Source organism: Rhinopithecus roxellana, chromosome 11 (assembly GCF_007565055.1).
Source record: "Rhinopithecus roxellana isolate Shanxi Qingling chromosome 11, ASM756505v1, whole genome shotgun sequence".
Lineage (NCBI taxonomy): Eukaryota > Metazoa > Chordata > Mammalia > Primates > Cercopithecidae > Rhinopithecus > Rhinopithecus roxellana.
Genome location: NC_044559.1, coordinates 78843019 through 78868789, shown reverse-complemented (window position 1 = coordinate 78868789; position 25771 = coordinate 78843019). Strand labels below are relative to the sequence as shown.

At 38.3% G+C, this 25771-nt stretch overlaps 1 protein-coding gene across 2 annotated transcripts in view; it reads left to right on the top strand.

The window, feature by feature from the left end:
- LOC104666123 (cytochrome P450 2C9) overlaps positions 1 to 25771 on the top strand; it is an 86341-nt gene that overhangs the window by 19208 nt on the left and 41362 nt on the right. The window contains exons 1-5 of one of the 2 annotated variants that reach the window (XM_030940962.1): positions 5592 to 5784; positions 7627 to 7789; positions 7960 to 8109; positions 18247 to 18407; positions 19567 to 19743. In XM_030940962.1, coding sequence (XP_030796822.1) covers positions 5617 to 5784; positions 7627 to 7789; positions 7960 to 8109; positions 18247 to 18407; positions 19567 to 19743 — 819 coding nt within the window. In that variant the 5' untranslated portion in view covers positions 5592 to 5616. Of the gene's footprint in view, positions 1 to 5591; positions 5785 to 7626; positions 7790 to 7959; positions 8110 to 18246; positions 18408 to 19566; positions 19744 to 25771 lie in introns of those variants that run through there. The other variant, XM_030940963.1, reaches the window with a different exon arrangement.

Here is a 25771-nt window from a genome sequence, read left to right as displayed (position 1 = left end):
AGATTTGGTCTTTTCACATAGTCCCATATCTCCTGGAGGCTTTGTTTATTTCTTTTTACTCTTTTTTCTCTAATCTTCTCTTCTTGCTTCATTTCATTAATTTGATCTTCAATCACTAATACCCTTTCTTCCACTTGATTGAATCAGCTTCTGAAGCTTGTGCATGCATCATGTAGTTCATGTGCCATGGTTTTCAGCTCCATCAGGTCATTTAAGGTCTTCTCAACTTTGTTTATTCTAGTTATCCATTTTACTATTCTTTTTTCAAGGTTTTTAGCTTCCTTACCATGGGTTCAAACATCCTTTAGCTTGAAGAAGTTTGTCATTACCGACCTTCTGAAGCATGCTTCTGTCAACTCATTAAAGTCATTCTCCATTCAGCTTTGTTCCATTGCTGGTGAGGAGCTATGATCCTTTGGAGAAGAGGTGGTCTGATTTTTAGAATTTTCAACTTTTCTGCTCTGGTTTCTCCCCATCTTTGTGGTTTTATCTACCTTTGGTCTTTGACAATGGTGAACTACAGGTGGGGTTTTGATGTGTATGTCCTTTTTGTAGATATTGATGCTATTTCTTTCTGTTTATTAGTTTTCCTTCTAACAGTCAGGTCCCTCAGCTGCAGGTCTGTTGGAGTTTGCTGGAGGTCCACTCCAGAACCCGTTTGCCTGGTTATCACCAGTGGAGGCTGCAGAACAGCAAATTTTGTAGAACAGCAAATATTGCTGCCGAACAGCAAATATTGCTGCCTGATCCTTCCTCTAGAAGCTTCGTCTCAGAGGGGCACCTGGCTGTATGAGGTGTCAATTGGCCCCTACTGGGAGGTGTCTCCCAGTTAGGCTACATTAGATTCAGGGACCCACTTGAGGAAGCAATCTGTCTGTTTTCAGAGCTCAAACACTGTGCTGAGAAAATCACTGCTGTCTTCAAACTGTCAGACAGGGACATTTAAGTCTGTAGAAGATTCTGCTGCCATTTGTTTAGCATTGCCCTGCCCCCAAAGGTGGAGTCTACAAAGGCAGGCAGGCCTCGTTGAGCAGTGGTGGGTTCCACCCAGTTCGAGCTTCCTGGATGCTTTGTTTACTTACTCAAGCCTCAGCAATGGGGGATGCCCTTCCCCCAGCCAGGCTTCCACCTTGCAGTTTGATCTTGGACTGCTGTGCTAGCAGTGAGCAAGGCTCCATGGGTGTGGGACCTGCTTAACGAGGCACAGGATATAATCTCCTGATGTGCCGTTTGCTAAGACCATTGGAGAAGTGCAGTATTTGGGCAGTATTTCCCCAATTTTCTGGGTACAGTCTCTCATGGCTTCCCTTGGCTAGAAAAGGGAAATCCTCCAACCCCTTGTTCTTCCTAGGTGAGGTGATGCCCTGCCCTGTTTTGGCTTGCCTTACATGGGCTGCACCCACTGTCCAACCAGTCCCAATTAGATGAACCAAGTACCTCAGTTGGAAACACAGAAATCACCCATGTTCTGCATCGATCACCCTGCTCCTATTTAGCCATTGTGGAATTGAGGGACCTCTATTTTTATTATTTTTTATCTTTAGATATCAACAGTCTGATTGTAAAGTTTATATGGAGAGGCCAAAAAACCCAGAACAGCCAATGGTAAGGAGAACAAAGTCAAATGATTAACCTTACCCAATTCAAATTCAAGACTTATTTTGAAGCGACAGTAATGAATAGAGTGTGCCATTGGTGAAAAAATAGTCAAATAGATTAATGCAAATGAGTAAAGAGCCTGAAATAGATAATCAGAAATACAGTCAAGTGATCTTTGAAAAAAAAAGCAAAGGCAATTCAATGGGAAAAAACAGTCTTTTCCACAAAGACTAATGGAGTAACTGGAGAGTCACATACAGAAAAATGAATTTGGAAATAAACCTTACATCTTTAATGAAAGTTAACTTCTAAATATAAAATGCAAAACTATGAAACTCTGATAACATAAGGTAGGAGAAAATAAAGATGACCTTGATCTGACAATAGTTTTTAAAATACTACAATGAAGGTACAATCCATGAAATAAAGAATAACTAAGCTGACCTTTATTAAAATTTAAAATTTCTACTCCACAAAAGACACTTATCAAGGGGATGAGATGACAAGACACAGATTGGAACAAATATTTTCAAAAGATATATCTGATAATGACAGCTATCTAAAATTTTTTAAAACTCAATGATTAGAAATCAGACACCTTGTTTAAAAAAATGGGCAACTGATCTGAACAGATACCTCACCCAAGAAGACATACAGGTGGCAAATAAAGATATGAAAAGTTCTCATCATTAAATGTCATTAGGGACCTGCAAACTAAAACCCCAATGAGATATTATTACACACTTATACAATGGCTAAAATTCAAAACACTGAAAGAACCAAATGCTGACAAGGATGTGCAGCAATGAGAACTATTAGTCATTGCTGGTGGAAATGCAAAATGGTACAGACACTTCAGGGGACAGTTGGGCAGTGTCTAATAAAACTAAAATATGTTTACTATGTTATCTAGTAGTTGTGCTCCTTGGCATTTGCCAAATGAATTGAAAATATATTTCCACACAAAAATCTGCACATGGATATTTATAGCAGTTTTATTCATCATTGTCAAAAATTAGAAATCGCCAAGATGTTCTTCAATAGATAAATGAATAAACAACGTGGTAAACCTATACAATGAATGTTATTTAGTGTTAAAAAGAAATGAACTATCAAGACTTGAAAAGATGTGGAGAAACTTTATATATATTAGTAAGTTAAATCTTAAAAGGCTACATACTGTATGATTCCAAACACATGACATTCTGGAAAAGGCAAAACTATGCTGACACTGCAAAGATTATTTGTTGCTAGGGCTCACAAGGAAGAGAGGGTGAACAGGTAGAGCACAGAGGGTTTTAAGGTCAGTAAAGCTGTTTTATATGATACTACAATGGTGGATACATGTCATTATGCATTAGTCAAATGCCATAGAATGTACAACACAAAGAATGAACCCCACATAACCTATGAGCTTTGGATGATGATGATGTGTCAATGTTGGTTCATTGATTATAACCTATGAGAGTTCTTAATTGTGAGAGAGGCTGTGTATGGGTGCAGGGAAAGAGGCATGTGGTAATTATATACTTTCCACTTAGTGTTGCTGGAAACCCCAAACTGCTGTTAAGAAATACATTTTTCTAAAGCCTACTCTAACCCACCATTCTAGTCAAGCTGAGGTTTGTATTAATCAGTGACTGTGGAGGGCTTAATGTTGATACTCCATTGATCATTTGGACTGAAATGTGAATTCTATGAGATGGGATACGACATGTCACTGAACTGGGAATTGAAAAACTGGGATTCTAATTCTTATACGGAGGCATTGTGATACTGTCTCACTGAGTCAACAATTGCTCGTTTCTAAAAAAACAAAGCAAATCCTGTTTAGAATAGTTGATCTCAGATCCTTATGTCTTCAAATTATCTATAATTCTTTCATTCTATACACTGAAAGGTCTAAGGAGAAGCCTCAGCTCAACAGAAGAGAGTAGGAGCAGAGCTGAGACACCTAGCTGTCAAGGAATGAAATGATTATTCTAAAGAGAGCAACTAAGCTTATTTTACCCAAAATAAGGTAGCATATTTCTGTTAGAGTTCAGAGTTACATGAGTCAGGGACCAAGTTTTTGCTTTTCTTTAATCTATATAAAGGGTTCTCCAAGGTCTTTGACTTACCCAAGTACTAAAGGTTATAAAACCAAACTCTTCTGACCCCCAATCTAGTCAATTTGGGCTGTAATTATTAATGAAATTAATGTTTATTTTGAAAATCATTTACTAGACTGAATCACAAAATACTGAACCTTAGTACACAATCAGTAAATATCTGTGAACTCAGTTGAACTGAATGTTTTGCTTGAAATGAAAACTTCAAGATGCAGGGCTTATGGGTTCTAGTCTCATCTCTAGCAGCAGCAGACACCATGTTCTTGGGTACAATACTGAATCTTCAAGGCTCAGCCTCCTCATTCCTGAAATGGGTCAATTTTATTGTAAGCAAAGGCAATTGAGAGATTCCCAAGGGACATGAGGTGTGAGAATTCTCTGTAAATTTTAGAATCCCTGTTAAAAATGACCAGTAAAACATTGCACAATTGTGTCTTAACATAACTTAATTTTTCTTAATAAGACAACTGGAAATAACCTCAATGGGGAATTTAGAACAAATATGATGATATCTTTAAAGAAAATGGCTTTGCATAAGTATTGTCATTAGTGATCTAGTAAAGTGTATCTGTCTAGTTGTATTTAGGCCCTCAACTCAAAATGTCAGTTCCCATTAAGGTCTATACATCGAGGTGGTTTTGTGCTATGAGTCCATTTAGTGATTTCCCTACCTCCCACCCTCTATTAGATTCACAGCTGTTGTTCTGTCCATAATTTCCTTTGCTTGCTTTGCTTTACTACATTATTTTTGAAAATGAGAGACCAAAAACAATAGAAAGCAGCCGTGTCTGGAAGTGACTGGGAGGTCAAGAAGCCTTAGTTTCTCAAGTCCTTAGCATCAAATTCTCTGAGATCAGTGGTTCTCTCAGTTACACTGAGTGTTTCACCTCCACAGTGATGGAGAAGAGAGAACTCTTATTTTTTCTCATGAGCATCCCTGGGGCTGTTTTGCTTAGATAAATAAGGGGTTCTATTTAATGTGAATCCTGTTTTATGAACAGAATCAATGGGGTATATATTCAGAATGACTAATGTTTGGAAGTTTGTTTTGTTTCGCTAAAACATAGTTTTAGCAAACAATTTTTTTTTTTTTTTTGAATTTGGGTCTTCTGTTCTGAAGGCATCTCTAGATGTAAGAGATAATGCACCATGATGGGCATCAGAAGACCTCAGCTCAAATCCCAGTTCTGCCAGCTATGAGCTGTGTGGCACCAACAGGTGTCCTGTTCTCCCAGGGTCTCCCTTTTCCCATTTGAAAAATAAAAAATAACAATTCCTACCTTCATGTGTTTTTTCAGGGGGTTTAATGGTAAGGGTGTTTATATCTGCTAAGCTAATTTGCTTGATATATGTTTGGTTATTTAAGATATATGAGTTATGTTAGCTATTTCATGTTTAGGCTGCTGTATTTTTAGTAGGCTATATTAAATAGACGATTTCATTATAAAAGACAAAGTCTCCTAATCTTTGATATAGCATTGACATCCTTTCAAAATATACAAGGCATAGACTACATCAATTTTCCTCAAAATCATAAATTCCCAACTGGTTATTAATCTAAGAATTCAGAATTTTGAGTAATTGTTTTTCCATCAGATTATTTACTTCAGTGCTCTCAATTATGATGGTGCGTTGGAACCACTTGGGTTAACCTTTTTTTTTTTTTTTTTTTAATTACCAATACCTACGCTCCAAAGTGGGCACTGGAATGAAGGAGAACAAGACCAAAGGACATTTTACTTTTATCTTTATGAGGGGGTCAAAGTCCTTTCAGAAGGAGCATATAGTGGACCTAGGTGATTAGTAACTTTATATGTCAAAAAGGCACACACTTAATTAGCATGGAGTGTTATAAAAGGCTTGGAGCACAAGGTCACGGTTGTCTTAACAAGAAGAGAAGGCTTCAATGGATTCTCTTGTGGTCCTTGTGCTCTGTCTCTCCTGTTTGCTTCTCCTTTCACTCTGGAGACAGAGATCTGGGAGAGGAAAACTCCCTCCTGGCCCCACTCCTCTCCCAGTGATTGGAAATATCTTACAGATAAATATTAAGGACGTCAGCAAATCCTTAACCAATGTAAGTATGGTCCTTCAGTGGCTTGCAAAAGGTAAGTAAATTCACCTGTAGTTTTTGAATAAAATATATCCCTAGAGGTACATTGTTACAAGAGATCATTGTAAAGTAAAATACTTGGAAAGGCTTTTGTTGTCTTTTCTCCATCACTGCAGAGGTGAAACCTCAGTGCAACTGAGTCTGTCAGGGTCAGAAATACTGGAATGCAATCATGTATTTTGTGAGTAGAGAAAGATTTAGGTCTTTGCATGTTAGATTCAAAATAACAAAGTGTCAATAGTTTGAAGTGTTGTGTTCCTTCTTTATTTCATAGTCATTTGCTATAATTTTTGGCTGAAGGTAAATGGTAAGGGACGTGTTTGTTATTAGAGGTTTTATTATGTAGGTCCTCTACTATATTAGCCATGTGTTTTATTCAGAATAGCTGTGAAAATTGAACTTTTCTGAAGAAATAATTTATGACTGTTGTAAAGGAAATAGCTGTGGGTTCAGGACCAGCAAAAGCAGATAAGTAGTAGATGGGAAGTTATAGATTTCCATTATTGGATCCACAAATTAATGTTTTAATTAAACTATAGCTACAATATATAAACCCCAACATGACCTTAGGGTTTAGTAATAGTAGGAAGAGGGGTAGAAGATGTATAAGTATTAGGGTTTTCTTCTCCAGTGAAAGATGGTTTAACAGTGTTAATATGATATGTGAATACCCCTCATTGTGTAATAATTAACACATACAGAAAGTAAAGGGCTGCGATTAGTATAGTATAGTAAGCCTTGTAAGCATGCTGGTATGATTAGACCAAGAGAATTAGGTATAGTTATGAAGACTACTACTAGAGTGATGGTAGGGGGCAGGGCAAGGTTGGCAAGGCTAGTTAGGAGTCATCATGTGGCTCTCAGGGGGAGAAGTGTTTGAAGGCCCCATGTTATTAGTATGGTTTGGCTGTGTACTTGTTTGTAGTTTGAGTTTGCAAGGCAGAATAGTACAGATGAGGTTAGTCCTTGGGCAATTATTAGGGCAGTTGTGCCTGTAAAACTTCAGGTGGTTTGAATGAGAATAGCCATGATAATAAGGGCCATGTGGCTTATGGAAGAGTAAGTAATGAGTGATTTTAGATCAGTGTGGCACAGACAAATGGAGCTTGTTATGATTATTCCTCATAGGGGTAGTATGAAGGAGGAATAAGCTATAAACTCTGTTAGGGGGTTAAGGATTAAGGTGATTCGTATAATCCCATAGCCACATAATTTTAGGAGTACTGCTGTGGGGACTATTGATCCAGCAATGGGGACCTCTACGTGGGCTTTTGGGAGTCCTAGGTGGAGTCCATATGGAGGTGATTTTACTGTAAATGCTATGATGCATGCTAATCATAAAAGGCTATTAGACCAGGAAATTATTAGTTATTGAAGCTGCATATTTGTGTTAAGGTAGACACGAGAGTGCTGCTGATAAATTTCTCAAGCATGAGTGTTTGAATAAGTGGAGTTTCAAATTTGGGTCTTCTGTATATTAGCTGTGGGACACTGCAAATGAATTTGTCATTGTCTTAGCTCAGTTTGTTTGTTTAAAGTAGAGCGAATAGACCTGCTGAATATGTTGATGTGAGGATTAATTGTAATCTGTGTAGCAAGTGTCTGACCATTGCCTTGCACATCATAGGCCATCTGAGTGGCAAGTATAATAATCATCATCATGTTTATATATATAATTCAGAACTATTTGAGCCTATATGACTGAATAAAAGCATACAAATACAATGAAAATATGAATCTAAGTCAGGCTTAGTAAATGGATGAAATAGTGACTTCATTTGCTGTTACCTGTATCTCTTTTTCTAGCTCTCAAAAGTCTATGGCCCTGTGTTCACTCTGTATTTTGGCCTGGAACGCATGGTGGTGCTGCATGGATACGAAGCAGTGAAGGAAGCCCTGATTGATCTTGGAGAGGAGTTTTCTGGAAGAGGACATTCTCCATTGGCTGACAGAGCTAACAGAGGATTTGGTAGGTGTGCATGTGCCTATTTCAGCATAGGTCATGGGGATGGGGAGGATGGAAAACAGACTAGCAGAGCTTTTCATGCAGAGCTTGGCCCATCCACGTGGCTGCCCATTGTCAGCTTCCTTTTTCTTGCCTGGGATCTCCCTACTAGTTTCTGTTTGTCTTCCTGTTAGGAATCGTTTTCAGCAATGGAAAGAGATGGAAGGAGATCCGGCGTTTCTCCCTCATGACACTGCGGAATTTTGGGATGGGGAAGAGGAGCACTGAGGATCGTGTTCAAGAGGAAGCCCGCTGCCTTGTGGAGGAGTTGAGAAAAACCAAGGGTGGGTGAACCTACTCTGTATCACTGACCTTACTGGACTGCTGTCCCCTCTACTGGCATTCTTGGAAACATTTCAGGGGTGGCCAGATCTTTTATTATGAGTCCTGGTTGTTAGCTCATGTGAAGTGGGGGTTTGAGGCTGAGAGCCAAGGGAATTTGCACATATTTGTGCTGTGTGTGTACAGGCATGATTGTGCATACAGTGTGGGTATAAAAGGTTCATTTAATCCTATGTTCTCCTGAACTTTGCTTCTTTGTTTTCAAATAAGAAATCATGAATAATATAGGTTTTGAGTTCATTTTTTGAAAGAGTTAAAGAGCAGTGTTTTTCCCATTACCTATTCCAGAACAAGTCACCAGAGAATACTTGGCAAGTGGACATGGTGGGAATGACCCTATCACACCCCTAGGTAGCATGAACCAAATGGCATGTGCTTTTATTTAATTGGACTGTGTTTGTATGGTCAGCCTCACTGACTTGTCTGGGGTTTCTTTTAGGCCCGTGCTTGACGTTCTGGCCAGTAATGACATTCTACAGTTTGTGTTGCTTAGGCATATCTTATTACAGTTCTCATCAATTTTTATTTCTCTGTAAACAGAGCATTATTTAAAAAATAGTGTTACTTCTTGTTACTCTATTGATTTATGTGTTTTGAGTAAACATATGCTGTAGCATAGTTCTGTGAAATACACAAATGTCAATTTATAAAATGATTTATTTACCTACATTTTAATTATTAGTAATAACTGTAATCTGTATTCCTTAAGTACAATTTGGCTCCATTTCAGTTTTGGTTATCTTTTTCCAACCATATTTATGAAATTTTGGCTTCAAAATTTATGGTAATTATTATTTTCCACTGCCAACTCTGCTCACCTATGAAGCTTTACAATGAATCAGTTTATCAGCTTGGATGCCAAATTACCTTGTTTTTAAATTCTGTTTTCCATATGAAATGAAAGACTGAAAATCAGATTTGTCTGTGAATGATACACACACTCAACAGACTTCCAGCTGTTCAATGCCTTGCTCTTCATTCAGAGTACTTTTGATTAAAGTCACTATTTAGGGCCTATGGGTGTGAATTTGGAAGCTGTTTAAATGTAAAGTTTAATATTTCAAAATAATAAGAGCTATGCATAGCAAACTCATAGCCAATATCATATCAAATGGGCAAAATCTGGAAGAATTCCCTTTGAAAACCAGAGTAAGACAAAGATACCCTCTCTCACCACTCCTATTCAACATAGTATTGGACGTTCTGGCCAGGGCAATCAGGTAAGAGAAAGAAATAAACGGTATTGAAATAGGATGAGAGGAAGTCAAATTGTCTCTGTTTACGGATGACATGATTGTATATTTAGAAAACCCCATTGTCTCAGCTCCAAAACTGTTTAAGCTGATAAGCAACTTTAGCGACGTCTCAGGAAACAAATTCTATGTGCAAAAATCACAAGCATTCCTATACACCAATAATAGATAAGTAGAGAGCCAAATCATGAGTGAACTCCCATTCACAATTGCTACAAAGAAAATAAAATGCCCTGAAATACAACTTAAAAGGGATGTGAAAGACCTCTTCAAGGAGAACTACAAACCACTGCTCAGGGAATTAAGAGATGATACAATCAAATGGAAAAACATTCCATGCTCATGAATAGTAAGAATAAATATTGTGAAATTGGCCATACTTCCAAAAGTAGTTTACAGATTTAATGCTATTCCCATCAAGCTGCCATTGACTTTCTTCACAGAACTAGAAAAAACTACTTTAAATTTCATGCAGAACCAAAAAAGAGCTTGTAAAGCCAAGACAATCCTAAGCAAAAGGAACAAAGCTGGAGGCATCACACTACCTGACTTCAAACTATACTACAAGGGTACAGTAACCAAAACAGCGTGGTACTGATACCAAAACAGATATATAGACCAATGGAACAGAACACAGGCCTCAGAAATAAAGTCACACATCTACAACTATCTGATCTTCAACAAACCTGACAAAAACAAGCAATGGGGAAAAGATTCCCTATTTAATAAATGGTGTTGGAAAAACTGGCTAGCCATATGCAGAAAACAGAAACTGGATCCCTTCCTTACATCTTCTTCTTCTTCTTCTTCTTCTTTTTTTTTTTTAATTATACTTTAAGTTCTATGGTACATGTGCACAATATGCAGGTTTGTTACATATGTATACATGTGCCATGTTGGTGTGCTGCACCCATCAACTTGTCATTTACATTAGGTATATCTCATAATGCCATCCCTCCCCTCTCCCCACATCCAATGACAGGCCCTGGTGTGTGATGTTCCCCACAGTGTGTCCAAGTGTTCTGACCGTTCTGTTCCCACCTATGAGTGAGAACATGCAGTGTTTGGTTTTCTGTTCTTGCAATAGTTTGCTCAGAATGATGGATTCCAGCTTCATCCATGTCCTTACAAAGGACATGAACTCATCCTTTTTTATGACTGCATAGTATTCCATGGTGTATATGTGCCACATTTTCTTAATCCAGTCTATCATTGATGGACATTTGGGTTGGTTCCAAGTCTTTGCTATTGTGAATAGTGCCACAATAAATATACATGTGTATGTATATTTCTTTATAGCAGCATGATTTATAATCCTTTGGGTATATATCCAGTAATGGGATAGCTGGGTCAAATGGTATTTCTAGTTCTACATCCTTGAGGAATTGCCACACTGTCTTCCACAATGGTTGAACTAGTTTACAGTCCCACCAACTGTGTAAAAGCTTTCCTATTTCTCCACATCCTCTCCATCACCTGTTGTTTCCTGACTTTTAAATGATGGCCATTCTAACTGATGTGAGATGGTATTTCTGGTTTTGTAGTATTTGTAGCATTGTGGTTTTGATTTTCATTTCTCTGATGACCAGTGATGGTGAGCATTTTTTTAATGTGTCTGTTGGCTGCATAAATGTCTATAAATGTCTTCTTTTGAGAAGTGTCTGTTCATATCCTTTGCCCACTTTTTGATGGGGTTGTTTTATTTTTTCTTGCAAATTTGTTTAAGTTCTTTGTGTATTCTGGATAAAAGCCCTTTGTCAGATGGGTAGATTGCAAAAATTTTCTCCCATTCTGTAGGTTGCCTGTTCACCCTGATGGTAGTTTGTTTTGCTGTGCAGAAGCTTTTTAGTTTACTTAGATCCCATTTGTCAATTTTGGCTTTTATTGCCATTGCTTTTGGTGTTTTAGTCATGAAGTCCTTGCCCATCCCTATGTCCTGAATGGTATTGCCTAGGTTTTCTTCTAGGGTTTTTAAGGTTTTAGGTCTAACATTTAAGTCTTTAATTCATCTTGAATTAATGTTCGTATAAGGTGTAAGGAAGGGATCCAGTTTCAGCTTTTGCCATATGTCTGGCCAGTTTTCCCAGCATCATTTATTAAATAGGGAATTCTTTCCCCATTTCTTGTTTTTGTCAGGTTTGTTAAAGATCAGATGGTTGTAGATGTGTGGTATTATTTCCGAGAGCTCTATTCTGTTCCATTGGTCTATATCTCTGTTTTGGTACCAGTACCATGCTGTTTTGGTTACTGCAGCCTTGTAGTACAGCTTGAAGTCAGGGAGCGTGATTCCTCCAGCTTTGTTCTTTTGGCTTAGGATTGTCTTGGCAATGCAGGCTCTTTTTTGGTTCCATATGAACTTTAAAGCAGTTTTTTCCAATTCTGTGAAGAAACTCATTGGTAGCTTGATGGGGATGGGATTGAATCTATAAATTACCTTGGGCAGTATGGCCATTTTCACGATATTGATTCTTCCTATCCATGAGCATGGTATGTTCTTCCATTTGTTTGTGTCCTCTTTGATTTCACTGAGCAGTGGTTTGTAGTTCTCCTTGAAGAGGTCCTTTACATCCCTTGTAAGTTGGATTCCTAGGTATTTTATTCTCTTTGAAGCAATTGTGAATGGAAGTTCATTCCTGATTTGGCTCTCTGCTTGTCTGTTACTGGTGTATAAGAATGCTTGTGATTTTTGCACATTAATTTTGTATCCTGAGACTTTGCTGAAGTTGCTTATCAGCTTAAGGAGATTTTGGGCTGAGACAATGGGGTTTTCTAAATATACAATCATGTCATCTGCAAACAGGGACAATTTGACTTCTTCTTTTCCTAACTGGATACCCTTGATTTCTTTCTCTTGCCTGATTGCCCTAGCTAGAACTTCCAACACTATGTTGAATAGGGGTGGTGAGAGAGGGCATCCCTGTCTTGTGCCAGTTTTCAAAGGGAATTTTTCCAGTTTTTGCCCATTCAGTATGATATTAGCTGTGGGTTTGTCATGAATAGCTCATTATTTTGAGGTACGTTCCATCAATACCGAATTTATTGAGCGTTTTTAGCATGAAGGGCTGTTGAATTTTATCAAAAGCCTTTTCTGCATCTATTGAGATAATCATGTGGTTCTTGTCTTTGGTTCTGTTTATATGCTGGATTACGTTTATTGATTTGCGAATGTTGAACCAGCCTTGCATCCCAGGGATGAAGCCCACTTGATCATGGTGGATAAGCTTTTTGATGTGCTGCTGAATCCGATTTGCCAGTATTTTATTGAGAATTTTTGCATTGATGTTCATCAGGGATATTGGTCTAAAATTCTCTTTTTTTGTTGTGTCTCTGCCAGGCTTTGGTATCAGGATGATGTTGGCCTCATAAAATGAGTTAGGGAGGATTCCCTCTTTTTCAATTGATTGGAATAGTTTCGGAAGGAATGGTACCAGCTCCTCCTTGTACCTCTGGTAGAATTCAGCTGTGAATCCATCTGGTCCTGGACTTTTTTTGGTGGGTAGGCTATTAATTGTTGCCTCAATTTCAGAGCCTACTATTGGTCTATTCAGGGATTCAACTTCTTCCTGGTTTAGCCTTGGGAGAGTGTAAGTGTCCAGGAAATTATCCATTTCTTCTAGATTTTCTAGTTGATTTGTGTAGAGGCGTTTATAGTATTCTCTGATGGTTGTTTGTATTTCTGTGGGGTCAGTGGTGATATCCCCTTTATCATTTTTTATTGCGTCTATTTGATTCCTCTCTCTTTTCTTCTTTATTAGCCTTGTTAGCGGTCTGTCAATTTTGTTGATCTTTTCAAAAAACCAACTCCTGGATTCATTGATTTTTTGGAGGGTTTTTTGTGTCTCTATCTCCTTCAGTTCGGCTCTGATCTTAGTTATTTCTTGCCTTCTGCTAGCTTTTGAATGTGTTTGCTCTTGCCTCTCTAGTTCTTTGAATTGTGATGTTAGAGTGTCAATTTTAGATCTTTCCTGCTTTCTCTTGTGGGCATTTAGTGCTATAAATTTCCCTCTACACACTGCTTTAAATGTGTCCCAGAGATTCTGGTATGTTGTATCTTTGTTCTCACTGGTTTCAAAGAACATCTTTATTTCTGCTTTCATTTCGTTATGTACCCAGTAGTCATTCAGGAGCAGGTTGTTCAGTTTCCATGTAGTTGAGCGGTTTTGATTGAGTTTCTTAGTCCTGAGTTCTAGTTTGATTGCACTGTGGTCTGAGAGACAGTTTGTTATAATTTCTGTTCTTTTACATTTGCTGAGGAGTGCTTTACTTCCAATTATGTGGTCAATTTTGGAATAAGTGCGATGTGGTGCTGAGAAGAATGTATATTCTGTTGATGTGTCCTCTTTTATTTCATTGAGCAGTGGTTTGCAGTTCTCCTTGAAGAGGTCCTTCCCATTCCTTGTTAGTTGGATTCTTAGGTATTTTATTTTCTTTGAAGCAATTGTACATGGGAATTCACTCATGATTTGGCTCTCTGTTTGTCTATTATTGGTGTATAGGAATGTTTGTGATTTTTGCATATTGATTTTGTATCCTGAGACTTTGCTGAAGTTTCTTATCAGCTTAAGGAGATTTTGGGCTGAGATGATGGGGTTTCTAAATATACAATCATGTCATCTGCAAACAGGGACAATTTGACTTCCTCTTTTTCTAACTGGATACCATTTATTTCTTTCTCCTGCCTTATTGCCCTGGTCAGAAGTTCCAACACTATGTTGAATAGGAGTGATGAGAGAGGGCATCCCTGTCTTGTGCCAGTTTTCAAACGGAATGCTTCCAGTTTTTGCCCATTCAGTATGATATTGGCTGTGGATTTGTCATAAATAGTTCTTATTATTTTGAGATATGTCCCATCCATACCTAGTTTATTGAGAGTTTTTAGCATGAAGCGCTGTTGAATTTTGTCGAAGGCCTTTTCTGCATCTGTTGAGATAATCATGTGGTTTTTGTCTTTGGTTCTGTTTATATGATGGATTACCTTTATTGATTTGCATATGTTGAACCAGCCTTGCATCCCAGGGATGAAGTCAACTTGATTGTGGTGGATAAGCTTTTGGATGTGCTGCTGGATTAGGTTTGTCATTATTTTTTTGAAGATTTTTGCATCGATGTTCATCAGGGATATTGGTCTAAAATTCTCTTTTTTTGTTGTGTCTCTGCCAGGCTTTGGTAACAGGATGACATTGGCCTCATAAAATGAGTTAGGGAGGATTCTTCCTTTTTATTGATTGGAATAGTTTCGGAAGGAATGGTTCCAGCTCCCCTTTGTACCTCTGGTAGAATTCAGCTGTGAATCCATCTGGTCCTGGACTTTTTTTGGTTGGTATGCTATTAATTATTGCCTCAATTTCAGAAGCTGTTATTAGTCTATTCAGGGATTCAACTTCTTCTTGATTTAGTCTTGGGAGGGTGTATGTGTCCAGGAATTTATCTATTTCTTCCAGATTTTCTAGGTTTTTTTGCATAGAGGTGTTTATTGTATTCTCTGATGGTAGTTTGTATTTCTTTGGGATTGGTGGTGATATCTCCTTTATCATTTTTTATTGCATCTATTTGATTCTTCTCTCTTTTCTTCTTTATTAATCTTCCTAGCAGTCTATCAATTTTGTTGATCTTTTCAGAAAACTGGCTCCTGGATTCAGTGATTTTTTGAAAGGTTTTTTGTGTTTCTATCTCCTTCAGTTCTTCTCTGATCTTAGTTATTTCTTGCCTTCTGCTAGCTTTTGATTGTGTTTGCTGTTGCTTCTCTAGTTCTTTTAATTGTGATGTTAGGGTGTCAATTTTAGATCTTCCCTGCTTTCTCTTGTGGGCATTTAATGCATTTAATGTTCTAAATTTTCCTCTACACACTGCTTTAAATGTGTCCCAGAGATTCTGGTATGTTGTGTCTTTGTTCTCATTGGTTTCAAAGAACATCTTTATTTCTGCCTTTATTTTGTTTTGTACGCAGTAGTCATTCAGGAGCAGGTTGTTCAGTTTTCATGTAGTTGAGCAGTTTTGAGTGAGTTTCTTAATCCTGAGTTCTAGTTTGATTGCACTGTGGTCTGAGAGACAGTCCGTTAGAATTTCTGTTCTTTGTCATTTGCTGAGGAGTGCTTTACTTCCAACTATGTGGTCAATTTTGGAATAAGTGTAATGTGGTGCTGAGAAGAATGTATATTCTGTTGATTTGGGGTGGAGAGTTCTGTAGATGTCTATTAGATCTGCTTGGTGCAGAGTTGAGTTCAATTCCATCTGACTAAGGTCTCATATCCAGAATTCACAAGGAACTTAAAGAAATTTACAAAACAACAACAACAACAACAACAACAACAACAAACTACTGAGTCTGTCCTGCAGACCCTGGCCAATGGATGAAATGAGTACTCATATACAGATATGCAGTGTAAGAGCAGCTAGGGGACTGTCTGGCTTAAGTGGCCAGAGTGTAGCCTCGAGAAGCTGGAGCTGCATGCTTTTATTCAGTGCAGGCACAATGCTGAAAACCTGGAGCCCACATAATCTGTAGGTAATTAATATTTATTGTTCCCCTTTCAGGGAACATGAAGCAGGTATGATCAAAGGTCAGCTCCTGGTCAATATAAGTAAACAAGCCTGTTCATGATGACTTCCCCTTCCCTCCCTTGTGCATATTCTTGCCCTCTGGCTCAGGGTCAGAGAACAGCTGCCTTCATCTATTCTCACCTAAAGCTAGCTATGCAGATCCTTTTCACCTTTCAGAAGAGCTGTTCCTTTCCCTATACTTTCTCCCACCACTCTGACTGATCTCCTACAAACAAGTTCATCAAAAAGTGGGTGAGCAGACACTTCTCAAAAGAAGAGATTTAAGCAGCCAACAAACATATGAAAAACAGTTCATCATCACTGATCATTAGAGAATGCAAATCAAAACCACAATGAGATACCATCTCATGCCAATTAGAATGGTGATCATTAATAAGTCAGGAATCAAGAGATGCTGGTGAGAATGTGAAGAAATAGGAACACTTTTACACTGTTGGTGGGAGTGTAAATTATTTCAACCATTTTGGAAGACAGTGTGTTGATGCCTCAATGATCTAGAACCAGAAATTCTATTTGATCTAGCAATCCTATTACTGGGTATATATCCAAAGGATTATAAACCATTTTACTATAAAGATACATGCACATGTATAGTTATTGCAGCACTATTTACAGTAGCAAAGACCTGGAACCAACCCAAATGCCCATCAATGATAGACTGGATAAAGAAACTGTGGGACATACACACTACGGAATACTATGCAGCCATAAAAAATAATGAGTTCATGTCCTTTGCAGGGACATGGATGAAGCTGGAAACCATCATCCTCATCAAACTAACACAGGAACAGAAAACCAAACACCACATGTTCTCACTCATAAGTGGAATTTGAACAATGAGAACACATGGACACAGGGAGGGGAGCATCACACAACCAGGGCCTGTCGAGGCATTGGAGGGCAAGGGGAGGGAGAGCATTGGACAAATACCTAATGCATGTGGGGCTTAAAACCTAGATGACAAGTTCATAGATGCAGCAAACCACCATGGCACATGTATACCTATATAACAAATATGCGCAATGCTGCACATGTATCCCAGAACTTAAAGTAAAATAAAAAAATTTAAAAAGTTTATCAACCACTTGATTACAACTTTATTTCAGAGATCCTCCACCAAACAAGAAAACCTTTCCTATAATTTAATTGATTTAGCTATTAAATGATAAACTTGGCCTAATCAATGTCAAATTTCAAATAAGTTAAACTTGAAGGATGATTAGAGATGATGGGCATTTAGTTCCTAAAGAAGAAAATTCATTTTTAAAAAACTAAAGAAGAAACAAAAAACTCCTTTTATTAATTTCCTTTCCCTTTTTTATTTATTTCTTTTTTTTTTTTTTTGAGTCAGAGTCTCGCTTTTTTGCCAGGCTGAAGTGCACTGGTGCGATTTCGGCTCACTGCAACCTCTGCCTCCTGGATTCAAGAGATTCTCCTGCCTCAGCCTCCCAAGTAGCTGGGATTACAGGCACCCACGACCACACTCGACTAATTTTTGCATCCTTAGCAGAGATGGGATTTCACCATGTTGCCCAGGCTGGTCTTGAACTCCTGACCTCAGGTGATCCACCTGCCTCGGCCTCCCAAAGTGCTGGGATTACAGACGTGAGTCACCATGCTCCACCTAATTTACTTTTCCTTGTTTGCCTTGCCTGGGATTTACATTTCAAATAAAAAGTTTTTGTTTAATTTTTTTGACAAACATCTATGTTAGACATGCTATTCATTTATATTTGTTTTCCTTCTCATAAAACACATTCTGCTTCTTACATTTATTTTCTCAAATACATGAATTCACCCATAGTCTCTCTAGTTCCTCTCTACTGATTCAACGCATAATTCTTTCAGCTATTCATTATAATATAAAAAGCTTCGAAATCCCCAACCGTTCTTGCCCTTTCTATCTCAGTGCTTTGTTGTCTACAGACTTTGCAGACTGATGTGATTCCCTCTGAAACCTGAATTATTAGGTTTTTAAAAAATTCTCCTTTTTTTCCTTCCAAAGTAAAAGACAAATAGTCCAGGAATGTAAATTTAGCATTTGAGCAACCATTATTCAACCAGCTAGGTTGTAATGGTTACTTCAGAATTAATGTAAAAGTGGTATGTTGATTTTATGCATGCCGAACTCTTTTTTTTGCTGTTAAGGGAATTCGTAGGTAAAACACTGCTTAAAACTTCTAAACTATTATTATCTGTTAACAAATACAAAGTGTTTTATAACTACAGTTTACTAGTATTTTAAAATTGTTTCCAAATCTTTAGGCTCACCCTGTGATCCCACTTTCATCCTGGGCTGTGCTCCCTGCAATGTGATCTGCTCCATTATTTTCCATAAACGTTTTGATTATAAAGATCAGCAATTTCTTAACTTGATGGAAAAATTGAATGAAAACGTCAAGATTGGGAGCACCCCCTGGATCCAGGTAAGGCCAAGATTTTTGCTTCCTGAGAAACCACTTATGCTCTTTTTTTCTGACAAATTCAAAATTCTATATGGATCAAACCCTGAAGTGCATTTTTGAATACTACAGTCTTGCGCATACAGCCATGGGGTAAATATCTCAGAAAGATGGCAGAGCTCTTTATTTTATGCACAAGAAATGAATGCCCCAATATAGATCTGGCTTCTAAGTCCATTAGCTCCCTGATCAGTGTTTTTTCCACTAAACTCCAAAGCCCTGTTTCTATAAAGTACTTTGGTGACAGCCCCAAAGCGTGCTCATATCACTTCATGGACATCCAGGCACTTTGGAGGCTTCCATTACTCAGAAGGCTTGTCCTTCAATTCACACTTTGTCATATTATGTGGCAGAAATATCCTAATCTAAAAGACGTTGTCTCCTTCAAGGAGGGAGAATATTTGGAACCATAGAAGCTGCCAAAAAACACTGAATAGGGCAGGGGTGTTTGATATCTCAGTTGGGATTCTAGCTGATGAGATAGCTGGGTTAGGAATGACAAAATTATTGTTTTTTGTGTGTGTGTATGAACCATAAACAGACATCACACTTTTACCCTGTGCTGAACTGGCATGTTTTATACTCTGCCTAGATAATAACTGTGTGATTTTAGAGAAGTCATTTAACTGCTTTGGTGCACAGTTGGAATTTGAAGCATCTTTGAACCCCTCCAACTTCTAAAATACTAATTACATTTCAGAGGTTGCTTGATAGAATCAATATAGTAGGGACAAGCTTTGTACTATCAATCAGATTTTCCAAATTCTTTTAACCTATGCTGTCATCTATAAAACGTGAATGTAGTAATTGATACCATCTTATATTTCAAGATTGTAGAGAATTGTAAAAAGTAAGAGAATTAATATAAAGATGCTTTTATACTATAAAAAGGAGATATGAGTCTAGGAAATGATTATCATCTTTGATTCTCTGGTAAGAATTTTCTTCCTCAAATCTTTTATAATCAGAGAATTACTACATATGTACAATAAAAATTTCTCCATCAAGATATAGAATATATTTTAATTATATATATATCTTTAAATTACAACCAGAGCTTGGTATATGGTATGTATGCTTTTATTAAATGCTTTTAATTTAATAAATTATTGTTTTCTCTTAGATATGCAATAATTTTCCTCCTTTCATTGATTATTTGCCGGGAGCCCATAACAAATTACTTAAAAACATTGCTTTTTTGAAAAGTTATATTTTGGAGAAAGTAAAAGAACACCAAGAATCAATGGACGTGAACAACCCTCGGGACTTTATTGATTGTTTCCTGATCAAAATGGAGAAGGTAAAAAGTTAACAACAGCTTAGTTATGTGACTGCTTGCGTATTTGCGATTCATTGACTAGTTTTGGGTTTACTATGGATGTTTAAGCAGTCAAGGAGTAATGCTTGAGAAACATTTTAAGTTTTTATTGTATGGATGAATATCAAGTAAGCATCATAGAAAATATAAAATTAAATTGTTAAATATTTAGAATACATAGGCTCAATTGTTTAGGTAAATATAATCTACCTGAACAATAAAGATGGGAGAATAGGAAAAGCCCTGTTCTGCAGCTTCCAGTGATATCAACGCAGAAGGTCGGTGATTTCTGTATTTCCAACTGAGGTACCCAGCTCATCTCATTTGAACTGGTTAGACAGTGGCTGCAGCCCATGGAGAGTGAGCAGAAGCAGGGTGGGGCATCACCTCACCTGGAAAGCTCAAGGCACCAGGGAACTCCCTCCCCTAGCCAAGGGAAGCTGTGAGAAACCCTGCCATGAGGAACTGTGCATTCCTGCCCAGATACTATGCTTTTCCAACAGTCTCAGCAACCTGCAGACCAGAAGATTCCCTCAGGTGCCTACAGCACCAGGGCCCTGGGTTTCAAGCACAAAACTGGGCAGCTGTTTGGGCAGACACTGAGTTAGCTGCAGTAGTTCTTTATTTCATACACCAGTGGCACCTGGAACACCAGTGAGACAGAGCTGTTCACTCCGCTGGAAAGGGGGCTGAAGCCAGGGAGCCAAGGGGTCTAGCTCAACAGATCCAACCCCCATGGAGCCCAGCGAGCTAAGATCCACTGACTTGAAGTTCTCTCTGCCAGCACATCCAGTCTGAAGTTGACCCAGGATGCTGGAGTTTGGTGTGGGGAGGGGCATCTACCATTACTAAGGCTTGAGTAGGTGGTTTTCCCCTCACAGTGTAAACAAAGCCACAAGGAAGTTAGAACTGGGTGGAGCCCACTGCAGCTCAGCAAAGCCACTGTAGCTAGACTGCCTCTCTAGATTCTTCCTCTCTGGGCAGGACATCTCTGAAAGAAAGGCTGCAGTCCCAGTCAGGGCTTGTACATAAAGTGTCCATCTCCCTGGACAGAGCACCTGGGGGAAGGGGCGGCTATGAGCGCAGCTTCAGCAGACTTAAACTTTCCTGCCTGCCAGCTCTAAAGAGATCAGCATATCTCCCAGCACAGTGCTTGAGCTTTGCTAAGAGACAGACTGCTTCCTCAAGTGGGTGCTTGATCCCCAAGTCTCCTGATGGGGAGACACATTCCAGCAGGGGTCAACAGACACATCATACAGGAGAGCTTTGGGTGGCATCTGGTGGGTGCCCCTTTGGGATGAAGCTTTCGGAGGAAGGAGAAGGCAGCAGTCTTTGCTGTTCTGCAGCCTCCACTGGTGATACCCAGGCAAAGAGGGTCTGGAGTGGACCTCCAGCAACTCCAGCAGACCTGCAGAAGGGGGGCCTTACTGTTAGAAGAAAAACTAATGAACAGAAAGAAATAGCATCAACATCAACAAAAATCTCATACAAAGGTCACCAGCATCAAAGACCAAAGGTAGATAAATCCATAAAGATGAGGAAAAACCAATACAAAAAGTCTGAAAATTTCAAAAACCAGAATGCCTCTTCTCCTCCAAAGGACCACAACTCCTTGCCAGCAAGGGAACAAAACTAGACGGAGAGTGAGTTTGATGAATTGAGAGGAGTAGGCTTCAGAAGGTAGGTGAAAACAAACTCTCTGAGCTAACGGATCATATTCTATCCCAATGCAAGAAAGCTAAGAACCTTGAAAAAAGGTTAGATGAATTGCTAACTAGAATAACCAATTTAGAGAAAAACATAAATGACCTGATGGAGCTGAAAAACACAGCATGAGAACTTCGTGAAGCATACACAAGTATCAATAGCCAAATTGATCAAGCAGAAAAAAGAATATCAGAGATTAAAGATCAAGTTAATGAAATAAAGCATGAAGACAAGATGAGAGAAAAAAGAATGAAAAGGAACAAACAAAGCCTCCAAGAAATATGGAACTATGTGAAAAGATCAAATCTACATTTGATTGGTGTACCTGAAAGTGATGAGGAGAATGGAACCAAGTTGGAAAACACTCTTCAGGATATTATCCAGGAGAACTTCCTCAACCTAGAAAGACAGGCCAACATTCAAATTCAGGAAATACAGAGAACACCACAAAGATACTTTTTGAGAAGAGCAACACCAAGACACATAATCGTCAGATTCACCAAGGTTGAGATGAAGGGAAAAATGTTAAGGGCAGCCAGAAAGAAAGGTCAGATTACCTACAAAGGGAAGTTCATCAGACTAACAGCAGATCTCTTGGCAGAAACTCTACAAGCCAAAAGACAGCAGGGGCCAATACTCAACATTCTTTTTTTTTTTTTTTTTTTTTTTGAGACGGAGTCTCGCTCTGCCCCCAGGCTGGAGTGCAGTGGCGCTGACTCAGCTCACTGCAAGCTCCGCCTCCCGGGTTCACGCCATTCTCCTGCCTCAGCCTCCCGAGTAGCTGGGACTACAGGCACCCGCTACTATGCCCGGCTAATTTTTTTGTATTTTTAGTAGAGATGGGGTTTCACTGTGTTAGCCAGGATGGTCTCGATCTCCTGACCTCGTGATCCGCCCACCTCGGCCTCCCAAAGTGCTGGGATTACAGGCTTGAGCCACCGCGCCCGGCCCAACATTCTTAAAGAAAAGAATTTTCAACCCAGAATTTCATATCCAGCCAAACTAAACTTCATAAGCAAAGGAGAAATATCATTTTTTACAGGCAAACAAATGCTGAGGGATTTTGTTGCCACCATGTCTGCCTTACAAGAGCTCCTGAAGGAAGCACTAAATATGGAAAGGAAAAATCGGTACCAACCACTGCAAAAACATACCGAATTGTAAAGACCATTGACACTATGAAGACACTGTATCAACTAATGGGCAAAATAATCAGCCAACATCATAATGACAGGATCAAATTTACATATGACAATATTAACTTTAAATTGAATGAGATAAATGCCTTAGTTAAAAGACACAGACTGGCAGGTTGGATAATGAGTCAAACCCATTGGTGTTCAGGACACCCATATCATGTACAAAGACATACATAGGCTCAAAATAAAGGAATGGAGGAAGATTTACCAAGCAAATGGAAAGAAAAAAAAAAAAGCAGGGTTTGCAAACCTAGTCTCGGATAAAACAGACTTTCAACCAACAAAGATCAAAAGAGATGAAGAAGGCCATTACATAAAGGTAAAGAGATCAATGCAACAAAAAGAGCTAACTATCCTAAATATATATATAGTCAATACAGGAGCACCCAGATTCATAAAGCAAGTTCTTAGAGACCTACAAAGAGACTTAGACTCCCATACAATAATAATGGGAGACTTTAACAACCCACTGTCAATATTAGACAGGCCAATGAGACACAAAATGAACAAGGATATCCAGGACTTGAACCCAGCTCTGGACCAAGCGGACCTAATAGACATCTACAGAACTCTCCACTCCAAATCAACAGAATATACATTCTTCTTAGCACTACATTGCACTTATTCTAAAATTGACCACATAATTGGACATAAAACACTCCTCAGCAAATGCAAAAGATGGAAATCATAGCAAACAGTCTCTCAGACCACAGTGTAATCAAATTAGAACTCAGGATTCAGAAACTCACTGAAAACCATGCAACAACATGTAAACTGAACAACCTACTCCTGAATGAATACTGAGTAAATAATAAAATTAAGGCAGAAATAAATAAGTTCTTTGAAACCAATGAGAACAAAGACACAATATACTAGAATCTCTGGGTCACATGTAAATCAGTGTTTAGAGAGCAATTTATAGTACTAAATGCCCACAGGAGAAAGTGGGAAATATCTAAAATCGACACTCTAACATCACAATTAAAAGAACTAGAGAAGCAGGAGCTAACAATTCAAAACTAGCAGAAGACATGAAATAACTAAGATCAGAGCAGAACTGAAGAAGATAGAGACCCGAAAGCTCCTTCAAACAATCAATGAATCCAGAAGTTGTTTTTTGAAAAGATTAAGAAAATAGACCAGTAGCTAGACTAATAAAGAAGAGAGAAGATCAAATAGATACAATAAAAATGATAAAGGGCATATCACCACTGATCTCACAGAAATACAAACTACCCTCAGAGAATATTATAAACACCTCTATGCAAGTAAACCAGAAAATCTAGAAGAAGTGGATGAATTCCTAGACACATACACCCTCCCAAGACTAAACCAGGAAGAAGTAGAATCCATGAATAGACCAATAACAAGTTCTGAAATTGGGGCAGTGATGAAGAACCTACCAACCGAACCAAACCAAACAAAACAAAAAACAAAACAAAACAACAACAACAAAAAACAAAACAAAACACTGATTCAAAGCCAAATTCTATCAGAGGTACAAAGAGGAGCTGATCCTATTCCTTCTGAAACTATTCCAAACAATAGAAAAAGAGGGAATTCTCCCTAAATCATTTTATGAGGCTAGCATCATCCTGATACAAAAACCTGGCAGAGACACAAGAGAAAAAGAAAATTTCAGGTCAGTATACCTGATGAACATCAATGTGAAAATCCACAGTAAGATACTGGCAAACCAAATCCAGCAACACATCAAAAAGCTTATCACCACGATCAAGTTGGCTTCATCCTTGGAATGCAAGGCTGATTCAACATACACAAATCAACAAATGTAATCCATCATATAAACAGAACCAATGACAAAAACCACATCATTATCTCAATAGATGCAGAAAAGGCCTTCAAAAAATTTAATACCTCTTCATGCTAAAACCTCTAAATAAATGAGGTATTGATGGAACGTATCTCAAAATAATAAGAGCTATTTATGACAAACCCATAGCGAACATCATACTGAATGGGCAAAAGTTGGAAGCATTTCCTTTGAAAACTGACTCAAGAAAAGGATGCCCTCTCTCACCACTCCTATTCAACATAGTATTGGAAGTTCTGGTGAGGTCAGTCAGGCAAGAGAAGGAAATTAGGGTATTCAAATAGAAAGAGAGGAAGTCAAATTGTCACTGTTTGCAGATGATGTGATTGTACATTTAGAAAATCTCATCGTCTCAGCCTCAAATCTCCTTAAGCTGATAAGCAACTTCAGGAAAGTCTCAGAATACAAATTCATTGTGCAACAATCACAAGTATCCTAGACACCAATAATAAACAAACAGAGAGCCAAATCACGAGTGAACTCCCATTCACAATTGCCACAAAGAGAATAAAACACCTAGGAATCAATTTAGAAGGGATGTGAAGCACCTCTTCAAGAAGTACAAATCACTGCTCAAGGAAATAAGAGACGACATAAACAAATGGAAAAACATTCCATCCTCATGGATAGGAAGAATCAATATCATGAAAATGCCATACTGCCCAAAGTAATTTATAGATTCAATACTATCCCCATCAAGCTACCATTGACTTTCTTCATAGAATTGGAAAAAACTACTTTAAATTGTATGTGGAACCAAAAGAGAGCCTATATAGCCAAGAAAATCGTAAGCAAAAAGAATAAAACTGGAGATATCATGCTCCCGGTCTTCAAATTATACTGCAAGGCTACGGTAACCAAAACAGCATGGTACTGATACCAAAACAGATATATAGACCAATGGAACAGAACAGAGGCCTCAGAAATAAAGCCACACATCTACAACCATCTGACCTTTGAAAAACCTGACAGAAACAAGCATTGGGAAAGCATTTCCTATTTAATAAACGGGTGTTGGGAAAACTGGCTAGCCATATGGAGAAAAATGAAACTGGACCCCTTCATTAAACCTTATACAAAAATTAACTGAAGATGGATTAAAGACTTAAACATAAGACCTAAAACCACAAAAACCCTAGAAGAAAACTTAGGAAATAGCATTCAGGACATAGACATGGGCAAAGACTTCATGACTAAAACACCAAAAGCAACAGCAACAAAATCAAGTGAGATCTAATTAAACTAAAGAGCTTCTACACAGCAAAATAAA